Below are 16,285 nucleotides of genomic sequence, written 5' to 3' on the forward strand. Positions count from 1 at the left end.
TTGGGTGGTATCGAATTAATATGATTTTTGTAAATTTTTAGACAAAAACCGTTATATTTTAGTACTTACAAGTATATAATAAAGTAGTTTCACGTGGCTTAAATTCTCTTATGATTATTAGGGAGCAAGTGCTTATATGAAAATCTCTTATTAAATTAAATAAGTTTCCACTTAAAAGCCATAACTACGCTAAGTAAGGCATGGCACCTTAATTTAGGCACCACACCATGATGAAAACATTTTGACTTATATTCGAGTCTGAGCGAATTTGACAGAATCAGCTGATGGGCTGAGGTCACTTGGGATGTGTTTAACAAAATTTAGCTTGTGTTAGTGATATACGAAGCAAACCAATGCAGCGAAAGCAGTGAATACAAATGTGCGAAAATGCGTAATTTTATTGTGTGTGATTTAAAGTAAGTTTCTGTTCAATTAAAATTTATATTTCTATCTAAATAATGTGGGCGGTTCTGGGCAAATTAACAGCCAGTAGCAACACACTCACATTACTCACATTTAGCTCTTGCGCATGTAGCTCTTCCGTGTAACTCAAATATACATAGCTGCAAAAAGATGCGCGAATTATGCTGTTTTTTTTTTTCAAATGACTAAATTTAATTTAAAACACTTAATTTTTCTCAATTTCCCAATTTGCTTACCACGTTTGCTTTTTGCTTGTATTCAACTGACCACTCTTTACATTTTTTGCAGCCAAAGTTCCCCGCACAATTTTTTTTTCAGCATAGCTACCAAGCAAACCCTTTAAATCTATCATCCTTGGCATTACACCACTTAGCTTTTACAAACACTAAAAGCTACGCAGAAGAAACGAACGGTATATATAAAAACACGATCTTCTGTGTGATCGACCACTTTTGTTGGAAGCCGTGAGCCTAAATATTAAGTTTTCCGTAGTAAAGTTTATTGTTACTGTGACTATAAGGCGATCAGTGCAAAACTGGTCACTTGATATGTATATAGTTTTATTATAAATACCGATATTTTAGATGAACAGCACAAAGCTGTTTCGCCTATGCAACCCTCGGGACACATTTGAGACAGAAACCCATTCGCAGAATTTTTTAATCCAAGATAGTTAATTTTAATTAATTGAATTGGCATTAATATATTTTATAAAAGTAGCTCGCATTTTTTCCACAGTTGTAAACAATTAAATGAAATATAAACGACCCACTTCTGCAAGCGATTCGTCTTTGAAAACAGTACCGCACTGTTTTAAGCTGATCGCTTCCGCAACGTCTTCGTTTTCGTCTTCGCTTCCACTCTATTTCCAACCTAATTTCATTGTGCTTGTAAGTGGGAAATGTCTATAAATGGATGTTTGTAAGCTAATTCTTGTGCATATTAAAATAAGTGAAATTTTCTGACAATTTTTCTAGGGCTTAGAAGTGAGAAGTACTGTACCACAATACCATCACTTACTCTACTTCTAACATCTTGTGCGAGTTGGTCTTGGTTGGTTCTCTTGACGAAATATTTGAGAATCTAATCATAGTCGCAGTTCAACTTAATTTTTGGTACGTCAAATCTCGTCTTTGAGATCTTGGGCGATTGCAGTCTTTGGCGTACACATTCATTTCATTCGAATGTATTTCGATACTGGATTTTCATATTTTCTATGAAGATAAAAAATGAAAGTTCACACATGGCAACCGAACAATCCCTCGTTCCGAAGACAATCAGTTCAACATTATGAGAATGACCAGGTTTTGCAATATTTCCCACAAATTCATGCTGTTGCAGCAACAACCAATACCAAACAAGTTGCGCTGAATCGAAAGCAGGTGAAATATATATGAAAATATTTCCAGATATAAAATATTTTTATTGTTAATAGAAATCGCTCAAAAATTTGAAAATATGTATGTATGTACCTGTACTGTGTGTTATAATAAAGAAACAATTTAAAGTGTATCATTAATTAACATTTTGCTGATCACAGCTTCTCATATTCAATCATTAAATCGCCATCCACCCCTAAAATAAGTGTTTGGGAGTCAGGTTTCTTCTCCGGTGTTGTTTTGCTACAAGCTTTCAGGCGATAATTCCTAAGTATTTCTGCCAATGCTGTTTTCACTTCTAGCATGGCCATATGACGTCCTGAAATGAAGTTTACTTGCAAAATTCAGCATCATAGCAATAACTAGATATAATAATATTTACCCAGGCAAATGCGGGGGCCATCACCGAAAGGAACAAAAACACCTCTTTTTGCCAAATCTGAGAGATCGACATTCAGGAAACGATCCGGTTTGAATTCCCAAGGTTGAGGGAAGTAATCAGGATCGTGAACATAACTGAAAGTAGGTACCAAAACCACCTCACCCTCTTTAATGAGCACTAGGCGGCCATTATTTAATTCCAATTCGGTGGACTCGGTACAAATGCGTCCAGCAAAGGTCAGCGGACTAATTAGACGCATAGTTTCTGCCAGTAAAAGAATGAAGAAGAATCTCAGCTTGCAGGAGTAAATAATATAGGCTTACCATGTACACACCGATCCAAATAGGGTAGACTGGTTAAAGTCTGATAATTAATGGTACCATCGGCGTCCAGATTGCCTAAAACTTCTTTGCGCACTTTTTCCTGAGAATCAGGATGATGAGTCAACTGAAAAATTAATATATGTACAAACAGTATACTCGACATCACGGTCCATACGACTAAATGCGCTTACATAGAAGAGAGTGTGGATGGCGACTGCGGCCGCTGTGTCGAAACCATCTGCAAAAACTGTACCCATGTAACCAACTACCTCATCATGCGAGAGATTCTTCTTTTCCTGCAACTGACGCACGTAATTTAGAAAATCCACTCTATTTTTATTGCTTGCATCCCTTTCACGCATCACGTAGGCATCTTTGGTGAGTTGGGAGAAGAAACTTTCAATTTCGGCGGAGAAGACGCGATGGTTATCGAAGCGTCGGAACCAGGGGAAAGCTAAGAATTTGAAGTAACTCAAAACAGATTGAAATACTTGTTGAGGTACTTTGTGCGCAATCTCCAGATAAGCATTTGGTTTGTCAAGATTTGAGAGCGTATGCGTTTCGATGCCCCAAAGGAACTCACCCAAAACATTGGCATTAAAACGAGTGATAAGCTGTGGTTGATAATATAAGACGTAAAGGGGTATGCATTTGTTTCTACATATGTATGTATATGCACTTACATCCTTCGTTTCAAGTATGGCATTGTCTTCTGCTGTTTGCTCCTTCAAAAGATTGGTCAGTTTTTGAGCACAGCTTTTCCAAATGGGATACGCTGTTGTGAGCTGAAGAGTTAAAAAAATTATTTTATTTTCACAAAAACTTATATAGTCAATTGTTTTATATACTCCTAAGCTAAAAAATAGTCAAAATTTCACCTTATTTTGTGTTATCCCGCTCATAACGTCCGTGCGTCTGTTTTTCCACTCTTCACCTACGTTGAAAAATGGATTGAAGGAAGCCATTTTATCCTCATTTCTATCGTAGATCTAAAATAATGTGATTTTGTATTTAATGGGGTTTTTAGGTAGGAAATGAGTGAAACTGGGTATCTAAAAATAATTTTTCGTATTGTGTGGAAACCACCTTCCTTTATTTCATGCCACTTCCATCACATAAATAAAAACACAAATTGTTGTTTTCCAAAAAATTTAACAGCAAATATTTTTTATGAGGAGCTTTCTCATGACAGAAACACACTCGGAGGTTTGTCTTTGCTATTAGAAACAACTTTTTCTTCATTTGGTGTTTCACGGAGATTCAAACCTACGTTCTCCGAATGGTGGGCACGCACGAACCCATTCGGCTACGGCGGCCTTTAAATGTTTACTTTCATATATTTTGAATGTTTTGCAGAATTTAAAATCTGCGGTGATTACACAAGTTCTTGCTTAAGTGATGAAATATGCCAAAACCAGTGATCGTAAAATTTAACATTTTTTAATGTTATTAGTGTTGATTGCCGCTACTTGAATCGTTAACATTTTGATACGAGAAGTTTTTATGAATTTCGACTTGGACTTAACAAACAACAGTTTGCCGACCAACACACATCGACCATTGACGACGGAGCACCTCTTTTGGTCACGGTTTTTCGCTGGTTTTCCCGAATTTAATGGTTGTGTTTGAAGTGATTGAGTATTTCTACTGAAAGAATCCTAATTTGCGACTAGCGCCGTTTTACTACCACTGCCCCAGGATTGGGAATTTGCACTACCACCAAAATTGCACTTACACTAATTTTTTAGCGATATTTAAAATAAGGGTTTCATTATAACTCTTTGACAGCGTTTTAACAATCCGCTTATTGCATTAGTTATTTAGTGCACTATGCCCAACCCTATCTCGTGTTATGTCTTGTTGTTGTTTTTTGTTTTTCTTGTGAGTCATACCCATTTCCTGAGATCCAGGTACAGCAGCAAACGTTTTATTTCTGTGCCTGGCATTTTCTTAATTAGCTATAGGAAAAGCTTACCGAAAGATCGAAATCTTGCTCTAGCTGGACTTCCTTTCTCCCCCTCAGTGTGACAGCTTCTGCAGATGGGACGGAAAGGAAAGCTAAGAATGGCTATAGATCATGCGTCCAGAGACTTGTCAGGGTTTCAGTGATATGTGAGATGCTTGAGCGAGGGCATCTTAACAGGTAATTCGACCTGTGGATGTTATACAATGGTCATATTTTTCTTGTTGTAGTACCTATACATAATTGCTTCCACATTCTTTCGTGTGAAGCAACGTTTTGCCAAACCTTTTCTTACCAGCTCATCTGCTCTTTCATTACCCTATATATTCCTATGGTCGGGAATTCAAACCAGAGTAATTTCAAGCCAATGACCAAGCGATTCCAGTTCCTCAACTCTGTTAGCCTAGTTTGGATGAAATGGAATGGGAATCTAAAGCCTTGATAGCTGCTTGGCTCTCTGAAAAGATAGCTGCCCTTGCACCAATTTCTTTGCATGTATCTGATTAATATTTCTGCCTGGAACACGCTTTCATGTTTTTCCTCCACCTCTATCAGAATTAGTTGCCCGATCACTTAGTTTTCTATGTCGATTTACCATAAGAATGAACAAGAACTGTGAACTTATGCCCTAGAAAAATTCAGACTTAAACTTTTTTTGTTCACTCTACCCGAATCCTTCTTTCGCAAGAAGTTTGACTTAGTTACACAGTGTTATCTATAGCATTATCTTTTATGGCACATCAATGCATCTATTTACATATAAGCGTATCTGCGTGTGTTAAATATAAATGTCACAACTTACCCAATTTTTCCCCAAATTGTCTCTGAATTTCCTGAAATTCGTTACCAAAATTTCGTGTGCCAATTTCGGATCTAGTATTAAGAAATGCGGAAGTCTGGAGAAGAAAACGCCAATAACCTGATGGTTATGTTTGTATTTGCTAAAAGTAGAATTTTTAAAGAAAGCAAAAATGTATAGGAAATACTGATTTTCAGTTTTTTTTTTTTGGTGTTTAATATTTTTATTTCTTTATGAAAATATAGTGCATATAACATCAAAACCCCCAATATTATAATTAAAATTTTATATAAACTAGCAAACCCGGCCCCCTTCGCTGGGCACACTCAAATAGAATAGATATGGTTTAGAACAGAAAATATATGATTTTCATATTATTTATTTCTTTATTCTTTATTCAAGCGCTTTGGCATTAACAATATTTTTTGTTTTTCTATTTGTTTTTGAGTAAATATAAAATATAAATTGAAAATCAGGAAAAAAGAAGATTGTTTTTAAATTTCAAATCAACGCATATGATCATCCATGAATTTTTCGTTTCAATTTATATGTTTTATTAAGCATTGGAGCTTTTTTAACCATTATCCATTTATATTTTTCAAAAAAAAAAAACGAAAAAAATTTTTTTTCCACGAACACATAATTTCATTCGGATTTCACATTAAATTCTCAAATTTCGTAAGAAATTATTCACTGTTCCAAAATCCACTCCAAAAAAATTCACAAACAATTTTTACATGTTGCACTTACTTTTTCCTTATGGCATCCAAATCAGAAAGAAATATTGACACATTGTAACTCACACTGTCAATTTGACAGTTCAGTTCCGCCCCAAGCGTTAAAAAAGTAAGCGACATTATGGCTGGTTCAAAAGAACGATGTACCCGTTGCCAGTGCTCCGAATTACAACCACATTTTACGAAACGCACTTAACAATGTGCGTAAGTTTGGTTTAATTCGGTGCAAAGACACGGCGGGTCCACGTTTTGGCATATATTTCGAGACCCTAGTCATCAATAGGTATGAAAATTACCCCGTATTAAAGCACTTATCAACAGCTTTCATTTGATATCCATATTGTACATACACAACCAAAGGTTACCCGGGTCCACGTTTTGACCTATATCTCGAGACCCCAGTCACGTAGCGGCATGAAAAATACTTTGTACTAAAGTAGTCACCAACAGCTTTCATTTGATACCCATATTGTACATACACGTCCGAAGGTTACCCGGGTCCACGTTTTGACCTATATCTCGGGACCCTATCTACCAATAGGTATTCAAACTATACGGAAATCATCTTCAATACCTACTTAACAATGTGTGTAAGTTTGGTTTAATTCGGTTCAAAGACACGGCGAGTCCACGTTTTGGCATATATTTCGAGACCCTAGTCATCAATAGGTATGAAAATTACCCCGTATTAAAGCACTTATCAACAGCTTTCATTTGATACCCATATTGTACATATACAACCAAAGGTTACCCGGGTCCACGTTTTGACCTATATCTCGAGACCCCAGTCACAGAGCGGCATGAAAAATACTCTGGACTAAAGCATTCACCAACAGCTTCCATTTGATACCCATATTGTACATACACAACCAAAGGTTACTCGGGTCCACGTTTTGACCTATATCTCGAGACCCCAGTCACAGAGCGGCATGAAAAATACTCTGGACTAAAGCATTCACCAACAGCTTCCATTTGATACCCATATTGTACATACACATCCGAAGGTTACCCGGGTCCACGTTTTGACCTATATCTCGAGCCCTATTTCCAAAATAAAATATAATCCGTGTTACTCGTGGATGATGTAGCTTTCGAATGGTGAAAGAATTTTTAAAATCGGTCCAGTAGTTTTTGAGCCTATTCGTAACAAACAAACAAACAAAGTTTTCCTCTTTATAATATTAGTATAGATAATAAATAACATATACTTATTAAAATGTTTGCCCTATTTTAACTCAAAGTTTCAAACTTTGCACAAAATGTAAAAAATACAACAAATTTTCAAGAAGCCTTCTATTTAGGAATCTTAGAAAAGTCCGGATATGCAAATTTTGTAGACATACATATGTCGAAAACAAATTTTTTGAGGATCGAATTCTAATAGTGCGGAAAAGTTTCCCTGTTAGACTAATAAAGTGTGTGCCAAATTTCAGGCCAATCGAACGATATCTTCTGTCGCCAGCAGAGGCCTCAAATATTGAAATTTCAGTTTAAATTCTCAACAATTTGGACCGGGCATGGCTCCGGCTCTGGGTTCTACGTGGAATCCAGCGGGACAAAACTGCACTTTGCTCTTGGAATGCATGCATCTGTGTTTCAAGCGGAGGTGTATGCAGTTCAAGAAGCGATGAACTTTGTTGTGGAAAAGCGAGGGAGAGGCAGATCTATATATGTCTGCAGCGACCGCCAAGCTGCGCTTATGGCCTTAGACAGCCCCCAAACCACATCAGGGGTAGTCAAGTCCTGTAAATCCAGGCTGAACTATGTCGGTAGACATAATAGCCTGATGCTAACATGGGTCCCTGGACACGTGGGTATCGCGGGTAACGATACCTCTGATTCCTTAGCTAAGATGGGCTCTGAGGCCAACTTCTTTGACCCAGAGCCCGTTTTACCACTTCTTTCTGCGGTCATCACAGCTATGGTTAGCAAATGGGTAACTACCACCCACAAGCGAGTTAGGCAGGCTGAGAGAGGATGCAGATGGACTAAACTGATGTTACCTGCCATGTCCGATTGACTGTCGCATACCCTTCTGTCATTAAACAGAGGGGAGTGCAGACGGTTGGTTGGACTGATGATGAAACTTATAAAAAGACAACGACGCTGCGACTAATAAAAATACTAATAAAAAATTCTGTGGTCCAGAAAACTATCCTTCTTGCTCTCGTTACAGAAGCATCGCTTCAAGTATGCGGAATTGACGCTCGGGATGGATTCATTCGGTGTACTTTAGCATCCCGTCAAACTATGCCTCAGTTTGACAACAAAGCACAATACTCCCTCTGATTTGATAAATATGAAATGAAGTATTGCTTTACGTTTAAAAAGTGCAGTGTTTTCTTGAAACAACTTTTATTTCATTATTGTTTTACAATATTACAAAACATGGAAAAAGAAAAAAACTAGTTAAAAAAAAAAATAAAAAATAATAAAAATTAAAAAATAAATAAAAATTAAAAAAAAAGTAAATTAAAACAAAACAAAGCAAAAGGGGGAAAAATAGGAACCCAAAGAGCAGCACCCTCCACGTGGTGAGTTCTGGGCTACAAAAATATTTATGTACTCGTACTTTCGCAATAAAAAGTAGGCCAATCAATAACGTTTTATTACTATTTTATATTGTACAGGTGCTTAATTTTTGGATAAATTTATGTGTAATTAGTTTATAGTCCTTATTTTTGGTATGAAATGTGCTCCGGAATGTATGCATGGAGAAAAAAAAAATATCCTGAAAAAATTTAATTTTTCAGAATATCAACTGAAATTTCAATATTTGAAGCCTCTGCTGGCGACAGAAGATACCGTTCGATTGGGCTGAAATTTGGCACACACTTTATTAGTCTAACAGTGCAACTTTTCCGCACTATTAGAGGGTGGTTAAATTTCAAGGGCCGATATTGAATGCAAACCACACCTAAACGTCAAGCTTTTTTCTCTATTTTTCAATTTCAGACCAATTTAATTTGAACCGTAGAAAGATACACAATCGAGCAACGCGTTAAAGTTATTCAGGCTTATTATGAAAATGGACGTTCAAATCAAAATGCATATCGCGCACCTCGTGATTTCAGTGATGAGGCACATTTTTGGATTCGTCAATAAGCAGAATTGCAGTTCAAGAGCTAAAAGATGAGATAATTCGGCACATTAACGGCATAGAACCTCAATTATGCCTCAGCGTCATCGAAAATTTGTACCATCGGATGGAGGTGTGCCGCCGAGGCCGCGGCAGCCATTTGGCCAATATTTTGTTCTATACGTAATTGAGCTATACCAGTATTGTCATAATAAAGAGAAATTACAATAATTTCCTAAAGAAATTGTATTCTATTTAAAATCAACAGCGGCTCTTGAAACTTAACCACCCTTTAGAATTTGATCCTAAAAAAAATTTTTTTTCGGCCCACTCTAATATGCATGCCATATCATCACTGATATCGAAAAATGGCGATTTTGACTGACCACTCAGATTAACATACTTTTATTTGCAAGAGAGTTTGAAGTTCCAGGTATACGCCAAACCAAAAAATCTCACTCAAATGAAAGTCAACATGCGACGTGAAATCGCTGCCATATCGGCAAACTTGAAAAAATGCAAAAATCAAAAAAAAAAAGAAACACTTTTGCCTAATAAGACTAAATGACCATTAGAAAGAAATCACTTGAAATAATTCAGAGAAATATTTATTTAAATGCACAGCAAACTAATTGATTTCTTAATACTTTTTTTTTTAATTTTCTTTCACTTTAAATGGCCAAGCCTACCTTTGTTGAATTGATTTTAAATTGGCTTGTGTAAGCCTCAGTTTTCTATGCATTCTTTTTACACATGAAAATATAAAATGTGTACAATTTTACATAACTTTGACCACTACATTTTTTTCGCGTATTAATTATTATTTACGTGGAAACTTCTTGCACCCGTACAGTAATACATATCGCTCATTTACTTCAGTAGGGCACACTCCAAAAAAAAAAAAACTTATATAAGTGTATAGAAATTACTACTTTTCTCGTTTTTGTTTTTTTTTTTTTTGAATTATGACACTATTGAAGTAACTGGGTGATATGTATGTATGTATGCCATACTCACTTGTAAATTTCGTCCAATTCGTAGACAAAATGCTGTTTACCAGGGAAATTGCCTATCCAGATCTTTGGCTGCGGACCGGCTATGCCTAGTTTCTTGAATACACCGTAATGCCATGTCAAATATTTATATATCAAAAGCGCAGCAAAGGCGAACAAACCGATTGTGACTAGGAGCGGCTGCATTGCGAGACTGTGCATCGTATCGTAAAATATCAAATGTTAACTACATGACCAGCTTCAGCCACTTTAATATGCATTATTAGTAATTGAGCGGGTGTATTCACGTTACAGCGTGGAAAATGCCTTTTATAAAAAGTAAATGTACGCATTGCCGAGAACAATCAGAACGTGCTGAGTTAGTCAGAGGCGAGATCAGAGATTGCAGGATCGAGCACAGTAGACAATGCAATACATGATAAGGCATTCTGATGGATGGCTGTTAGTTTGGTCTGTCTCGTGAATACCTTCTATCAAAAAGTGTGTTTAGCGTACTGGATCGTCGATTTATTAATAAATCACAATGTGAAACTGCGACAATATTTGCATACTAAGTATGTATCTATAGTTTTATTCATATATATATATATATATATATACATATAATATATGAGTGTATGTAAAACATTACAGGCGATCAAAAGCCCATTTTCTGATATCAGTGAAAAATAATTGAAAACTCTCTGTTTTATTGGTTTGAAAATTTTTTTTTAGACACTTGGTTCCCTTGACAGCTCTTTACAAATATGGTTCCTTCGCTTGCAGGTTTCTTGAAGCACAGCAATAAAAATAATAGTAGCATACATAAAATTGTGTCAGTTTTTGTCTTATTTTTTTCCAATGACTGGCTGATCTTGCAGAATAACACAATACATGGATTTTTCTACCAACTCGTTGAACGCTAGCGCTGCAAGTAGGCGGTAGAGTGCTGTCAATATCAAAATTCAATCATTAAGTTTTGGCTCTTTATAAAAAAATAGGTGTTACTTTTTTTAAAAAAGCTTTTATCATTTGATCCTCATTTCAGAAGCTTTTGGGAACTTTCAGAGAAGGTGACTGTTGAGCACTTTCTCTATAAAAGTTCAGGTTCGGCAGCTAGACGATTAAGGTCACTGGGTGCTCCTTTCTTCGACAGCCTGGGGCAATGTTTCGACCTAAACCCCATCAACCTTCTCCACGACATCAACAGCTCTGGTTGGGTGGAGATATCTGCCTGTTGGATGCCTCAAAATGTATCAAAATACCGTTTAGTACTACTTGGCGAGTACCAGACTGGTACTTCAACTAAAAAAGCCATCAATTCAAAATCAAATGTAGAATTTCGAAAACATAATTTCCAAAAAAGAAACACGCTGGTATGGCAGAGTACCAGATGGCAAGTTGTCGATTAAGTAAGAAATCAATCTTTGGCTGGCAAGAAAACCGTTGATTTAGCTTTATTGTCCCTTTAATATTGTATATTCGCAACAACTGCCTCTACATTCTTTACAGATATCTCCAAAATTCGTCGTGGAGATCTGGAGTATAGATGCTTCTCATTGGGTGGTATCGAATTAATCTGATTTCTGTACTTTTTAAGGCAAACACAAACTTAATTTCCAATTGACTTTCAGCTCATTCAAAGCACGTTGTTTAGAATGTTTTTGACAACAATAACTCATCACCCATTTTTTGGGTTGGATGTATTTTGTGAATGCATGTTAATATCAAAGAAAGCTTTCGAGATAGATAATTAGTTTAGAAAGCATAACAGTTTTTACGGAAAGTTTTTTAGCTCTAAAAATATATGTAACAAAATTAATGTAGGTCTGACTAAATATGCAACATTAATGTTCAACTGTGTTATTGCTGTGTGTATGTACACACCCCCCAAAATTATTATAAAAGTATCACATACTGATAAGTTTTATTTGTTTATTTTTTAGTTTAATCCATTTTTTTTATAATAATATACTTTTTTGTTACGCAGATATCATAATAATTCAAGTACCACACTTTGTACAAGATTTATTTGAATTCGAAAACAATTTTAATCAAAACATTTAACTAGAATTGAAAAAATAAATAAGGTGCGTAGTTTTGTAGCCCGTTACATTTTAGTACTTACAAGTATATAATAAAGTAGTTTGATGTGGCTTAAATTCTCGTTGTTTTTATTTGTCAAAATGTTTTTCACGTCAAAATGTTTTTCTTAATTTTGGTGCTTCACCGAGATTCGAACCTACGTTCTCTCTGTGAATTCCGAATGGAAGTCACGCACAAACCCATTCGGCTACGGCGGCCGCCATATATACATATATCAAAAATCAACGAAAATGTCAAACTTCAAACTTGTGCAAAAGTAATTGCATTATCGGAAAATTTGTTGTATATATTTTTCAAATATCGTCTTGCGTCAATCATATTTCATATTTGTGAACTACAAGGTGAAGTTAAAAATAAATAGGACTGGTGTCTTAAAAATGTTTTTGATGGTGCCATATTTTTATTGAGTTAGTGCATTGGAAGTTACATACCTAGCTGACTTCCAGTGAAAGCTTGGTGACATTCGGTTGAGTGGAAGCGAAGTTATTGCGTCTAAAGTGTCAGTATATGTGCGTCAGCGGTACAAAAACTAGTTTCGAACAAAGAACTAATATCAAGTTTGGTTTCAAAATCGGTAAATCGTTTACCGAAACATTTAAATTGATGAAAAAAGTTTATGGCGATGATTGTTTATCTCGTGTCAGAGTTTATGAGTCGTTTACGCGTTCAGAGACGGTTGTGAGGACATAAATGTCAACATACGGGACGCCCAAAATCAGTAATCAACGAAACCTCATCGAATTTGTAAATTTATCAAAAATGAACCGAAATCATGGTTGAAATTCTTGGAATCTGATTGAATATCTCCTAAACATCGATTTATCGCATTTTAACTCATCGTTTGGGTTTACGAAAGATCTGTGTTTTTTACTTCCGCACAAGTTAACTGGGGACCAAAAATTGCTCAACAAATGAAAACTTTCTTACACCATTGAAACTGGTGATGAAACGTGGTATTTCTAACATGAACCTGAAACTTAGCGTTAAAGTGCCAAATGGAAGACCCCAGATGAGCCACCACCCAAAAAATCGGGTTTGGAGAACTCAAAGATCAAGTCGATGGTCATTTGTTTTTACGATTCCAAGGGAATTATTCAAAAGGAGTTCGTGCCAGTGGGCCAAACCGTCAATGCAATTTTCTATCTTGGCGTTTTGAAGCGTGTGACTGATTTTTTTACTAGAAATCGCATTTCAACCATCAACCACTTACTGTATTCGCAAAACAGTGTATTGAGGCCAGAGGGGACTATTCTGAATAAATAAACTCAAAGTTATCAGAACAAAGCTCCTGCCCTTTGTATTTTTACTCAGTCTTGTTTATTTTGAACTTCATCTTGTAGAAAGCTGCAGAACAGGCAAGTGATGGAGCGGCAAAGATTAAAATAATGATTTCTATCACTTAAAATAATTTTTCATTTTATTTAGTAAAAAAGTTATTAAAAAAAATTGATTGATTAATTCTGAAACACCGTGTACTAAACTTTGGTAGGCTATGGAACTGGGTTCATACGATTTATTGAAAAATTCTGATTAAACTGAAATTTTGATGAAAATTTGTCGCAAATATTATACAAAATTTGAAATTGGATTACTAAGGTCTTTGCTATATAATGAATTAAATTTTTATAAAAAAATATTTAAATAGATATAAAAAAGAAATATGTAATCAGTAAAAGCTTGCCAATATGTGGAGGCTCTGTAACAATATCCGGGGGCAATATGTAGCCATCTTAACTTTCTTCATCGAAAAAAAAACCCAGAGAAGAAAAATTATATAGACGATTTATAGATTAAAGATTATGCATCATTTTCCCCTATAAAACTCAGTTTTAATTTTTTAGTTTGTACCCATTTATAGCTGCCCCTTCTAATTTATCTACTAGCACACATTTATATGCAGATACGCGCATACATATAATATATGCTTTGCACTGCTTACTTTGATTAATAATACTTACATACTATTTATAAATAAGATAACAAATCATCAAAATAAGTACATGTGTATATCAAGCGTAGTGTAGGTGTGCAGCGCGAAAGTTTTTATTGACTTGACTCTTCTCAGGGGCAAATAAATTGTTTGCAATTGTTTGATAATTTTTTTTTTTTGCGTCTAATAATTTAATTTCAAAATGTCCAGTTCACAACTAACACTCAATTTTTCAATAAGCAAGAGAGTGCTGAGTTGAGTGCTCATCACTTTCTGTTGGAAGAGAATTGATTGTTCGAAATAACTAATGAACAAAAATCAAAAGAACCCTGTAGGGAAAACCTGAAATGATGAAGCAAATTTTTGATTAATTTTTAAATGTTAGTTCGAGCCCTTATGTTTTTAGTTAATAAAAAATGTATAAAAATTTCCGAAAGCATGTGCTAGGACAAGCTTAGCTTTTTGCGACGATACAAAGCTATTTTAAAGACCCGTATACTAGAAAAAAATTACTTAATTCTTAATTGGCATTAAGCCAAACGAGTCAAAATCTTCCCAAGTCACTTTGGCACTAAATCGAAAAACTTGCCGTCACGTGAAACTCAATAATATAATCATCACCCAAACTAACGTCACAAAATATTTCGGAATGCATCTTGATAGCAAACTCACATGGAAAACCCGTATTTTTACCAAACGGAAGGTTCTAGGAATAAAAGGTTTCTCTCGAAAGTAAGTTCTCACTTAACTCAGCTATCTTGAAACCGATATGAAGATATGGCAATCAACTTTGGGGCACTGCAGCTGACTCCAACATCGAGATACTTCAAAGATTCTAGTCGAAAACCCTTAGAATGATCTCAAACAAATTCATCGTGATCTTAAGGTACGCACAATAATTGAATAAAGAAGAAAATATGCCACATCACACAACACACGACTACAATCGCACTCAAATGATTTTGCCATAGGAATAATTGCAAATCCCGTAACCTTCACCACACCCAGGAGGCGTCATATGTTAATAAATTATGGTGTATTCCATAAATGTTGTTTTTCTCTTAAATGAATGAAATAGCTTTAATTAAAAATATTGCTTAATGATTAAAAAACAGATTGCAATAAAGAAATGGGTTCAAAAAACTTTTAGTCCATTCGAAGTTAGAGTACACCTGCATCATCCGAAATCCGATGTATTCCTCACATTCTCTTACAATTGAAAGAGTTCACTTCATTTTAATAATCCCTTGAGTCCACGAGGTGTATGCTTGTCAATGTTTTATTACTTGAGATCAGACTACTCGCTCAAAGTCTAATGTTCATATACGATATACTATCCGGGATGATTGACATTTTCTATCTACTCGGCCAACTAATAGAGTACTTCGCCTTCATAAGCCCTCGGAAAAATAGAGCTGCGAAGCCTGTAAGTAACATAGGCGAATGATTCTAGCAAAAGATTCCTTGTAGGTATACATTTTTTTATGCATGCATACCATATTTCGACTCAATGTTAGCGTTGGCACATTGGTTTTAAAGCAATTGAGAACTGCGTGGCAATTTATAGAGCAATTTCAGTTTCAACTAGTATGTAACCCCCGAAAATCGGGTGGGCTTTTTTCCCACGGAAAGTAAACAGCATATGTGACACTTTTATATATTACTAGCAAACCCGGTCCCCTTTGCTGGGCACACTAAAATAGAATAGATATGGTTTAGAACAGAAAATATATGATTTTCATATTACTTTTTTCTTTATTCTTTATTCAAGCGCTTTGGCATAAACAATATTTTTTGTTTTTCTATTTGTTTTTGAGTAAATATAAAATATAAATTGAAAATCAGGAAAAAAGAAGATTGTTTTTAAATTTCAAATCAACGCATATGAATAAACAATCGTCTGCTTTCCTGATCATCCATGAATTTTTCGTTTCAATTTATATGTTTTATTAAGCATTGGAGCTTTTTTAACCATTATCCATTTATATTTATCAAAAAAAAAAAACGAAAAAAAAAATTTTTTCCACGAACACATAATTTCATTCGGATTTCACATTAAATTCTCAAATTTCGTAAGAAATTATTCACTGTTCGAAAATCCACTCCAAAAAAATTCACAAACAATTTTTACATGTTGCACTTACGTTTTTTCCTTATGGCATCCAAATCAGA

At 35.2% G+C, this 16,285-nt stretch overlaps 1 protein-coding gene across 1 annotated transcript; it reads right to left on the reverse strand.

The window, feature by feature from the left end:
- Positions 1-1,825: 1,825 nt before the first annotated feature.
- Positions 1,826-10,329, reverse strand: LOC129238623 (probable cytochrome P450 309a1). Its single transcript, XM_054873705.1, has 8 exons — positions 10,103-10,329; positions 5,273-5,411; positions 3,386-3,496; positions 3,191-3,292; positions 2,699-3,121; positions 2,508-2,631; positions 2,185-2,448; positions 1,826-2,121 (listed from the first exon to the last, which is right to left on the reverse strand). Exons 1-8 carry the CDS (start codon positions 10,297-10,299, stop codon positions 1,958-1,960), a joined length of 1,524 nt encoding a protein of 507 aa, XP_054729680.1. The 5' UTR covers positions 10,300-10,329; the 3' UTR covers positions 1,826-1,957.
- Positions 10,330-16,285: the final 5,956 nt, after the last annotated feature.

The sequence above is a fragment of the Anastrepha obliqua genome, chromosome 2 (assembly GCF_027943255.1).
Source record: "Anastrepha obliqua isolate idAnaObli1 chromosome 2, idAnaObli1_1.0, whole genome shotgun sequence".
In the NCBI taxonomy this organism is placed as follows: Eukaryota; Metazoa; Arthropoda; class Insecta; order Diptera; family Tephritidae; genus Anastrepha; species Anastrepha obliqua.

Bases quoted from the DNA above. Each gene is read 5' to 3' on its own strand.
- LOC129238623 (XM_054873705.1), bottom strand. From the start codon at position 10,299: ATGCACAGTCTCGCAATGCAGCCGCTCCTAGTCACAATCGGTTTGTTC. The intron at 3,497-5,272 runs GTAAGTTGTGAC...ACATTATTTTAG, and splicing joins ACAATTTGGGGAAAAATTGG to ATCTACGATAGAAATGAGGA. The intron at 2,632-2,698 runs GTAAGCGCATTT...TTAATTTTTCAG, and splicing joins CCATCCACACTCTCTTCTAT to TTGACTCATCATCCTGATTC.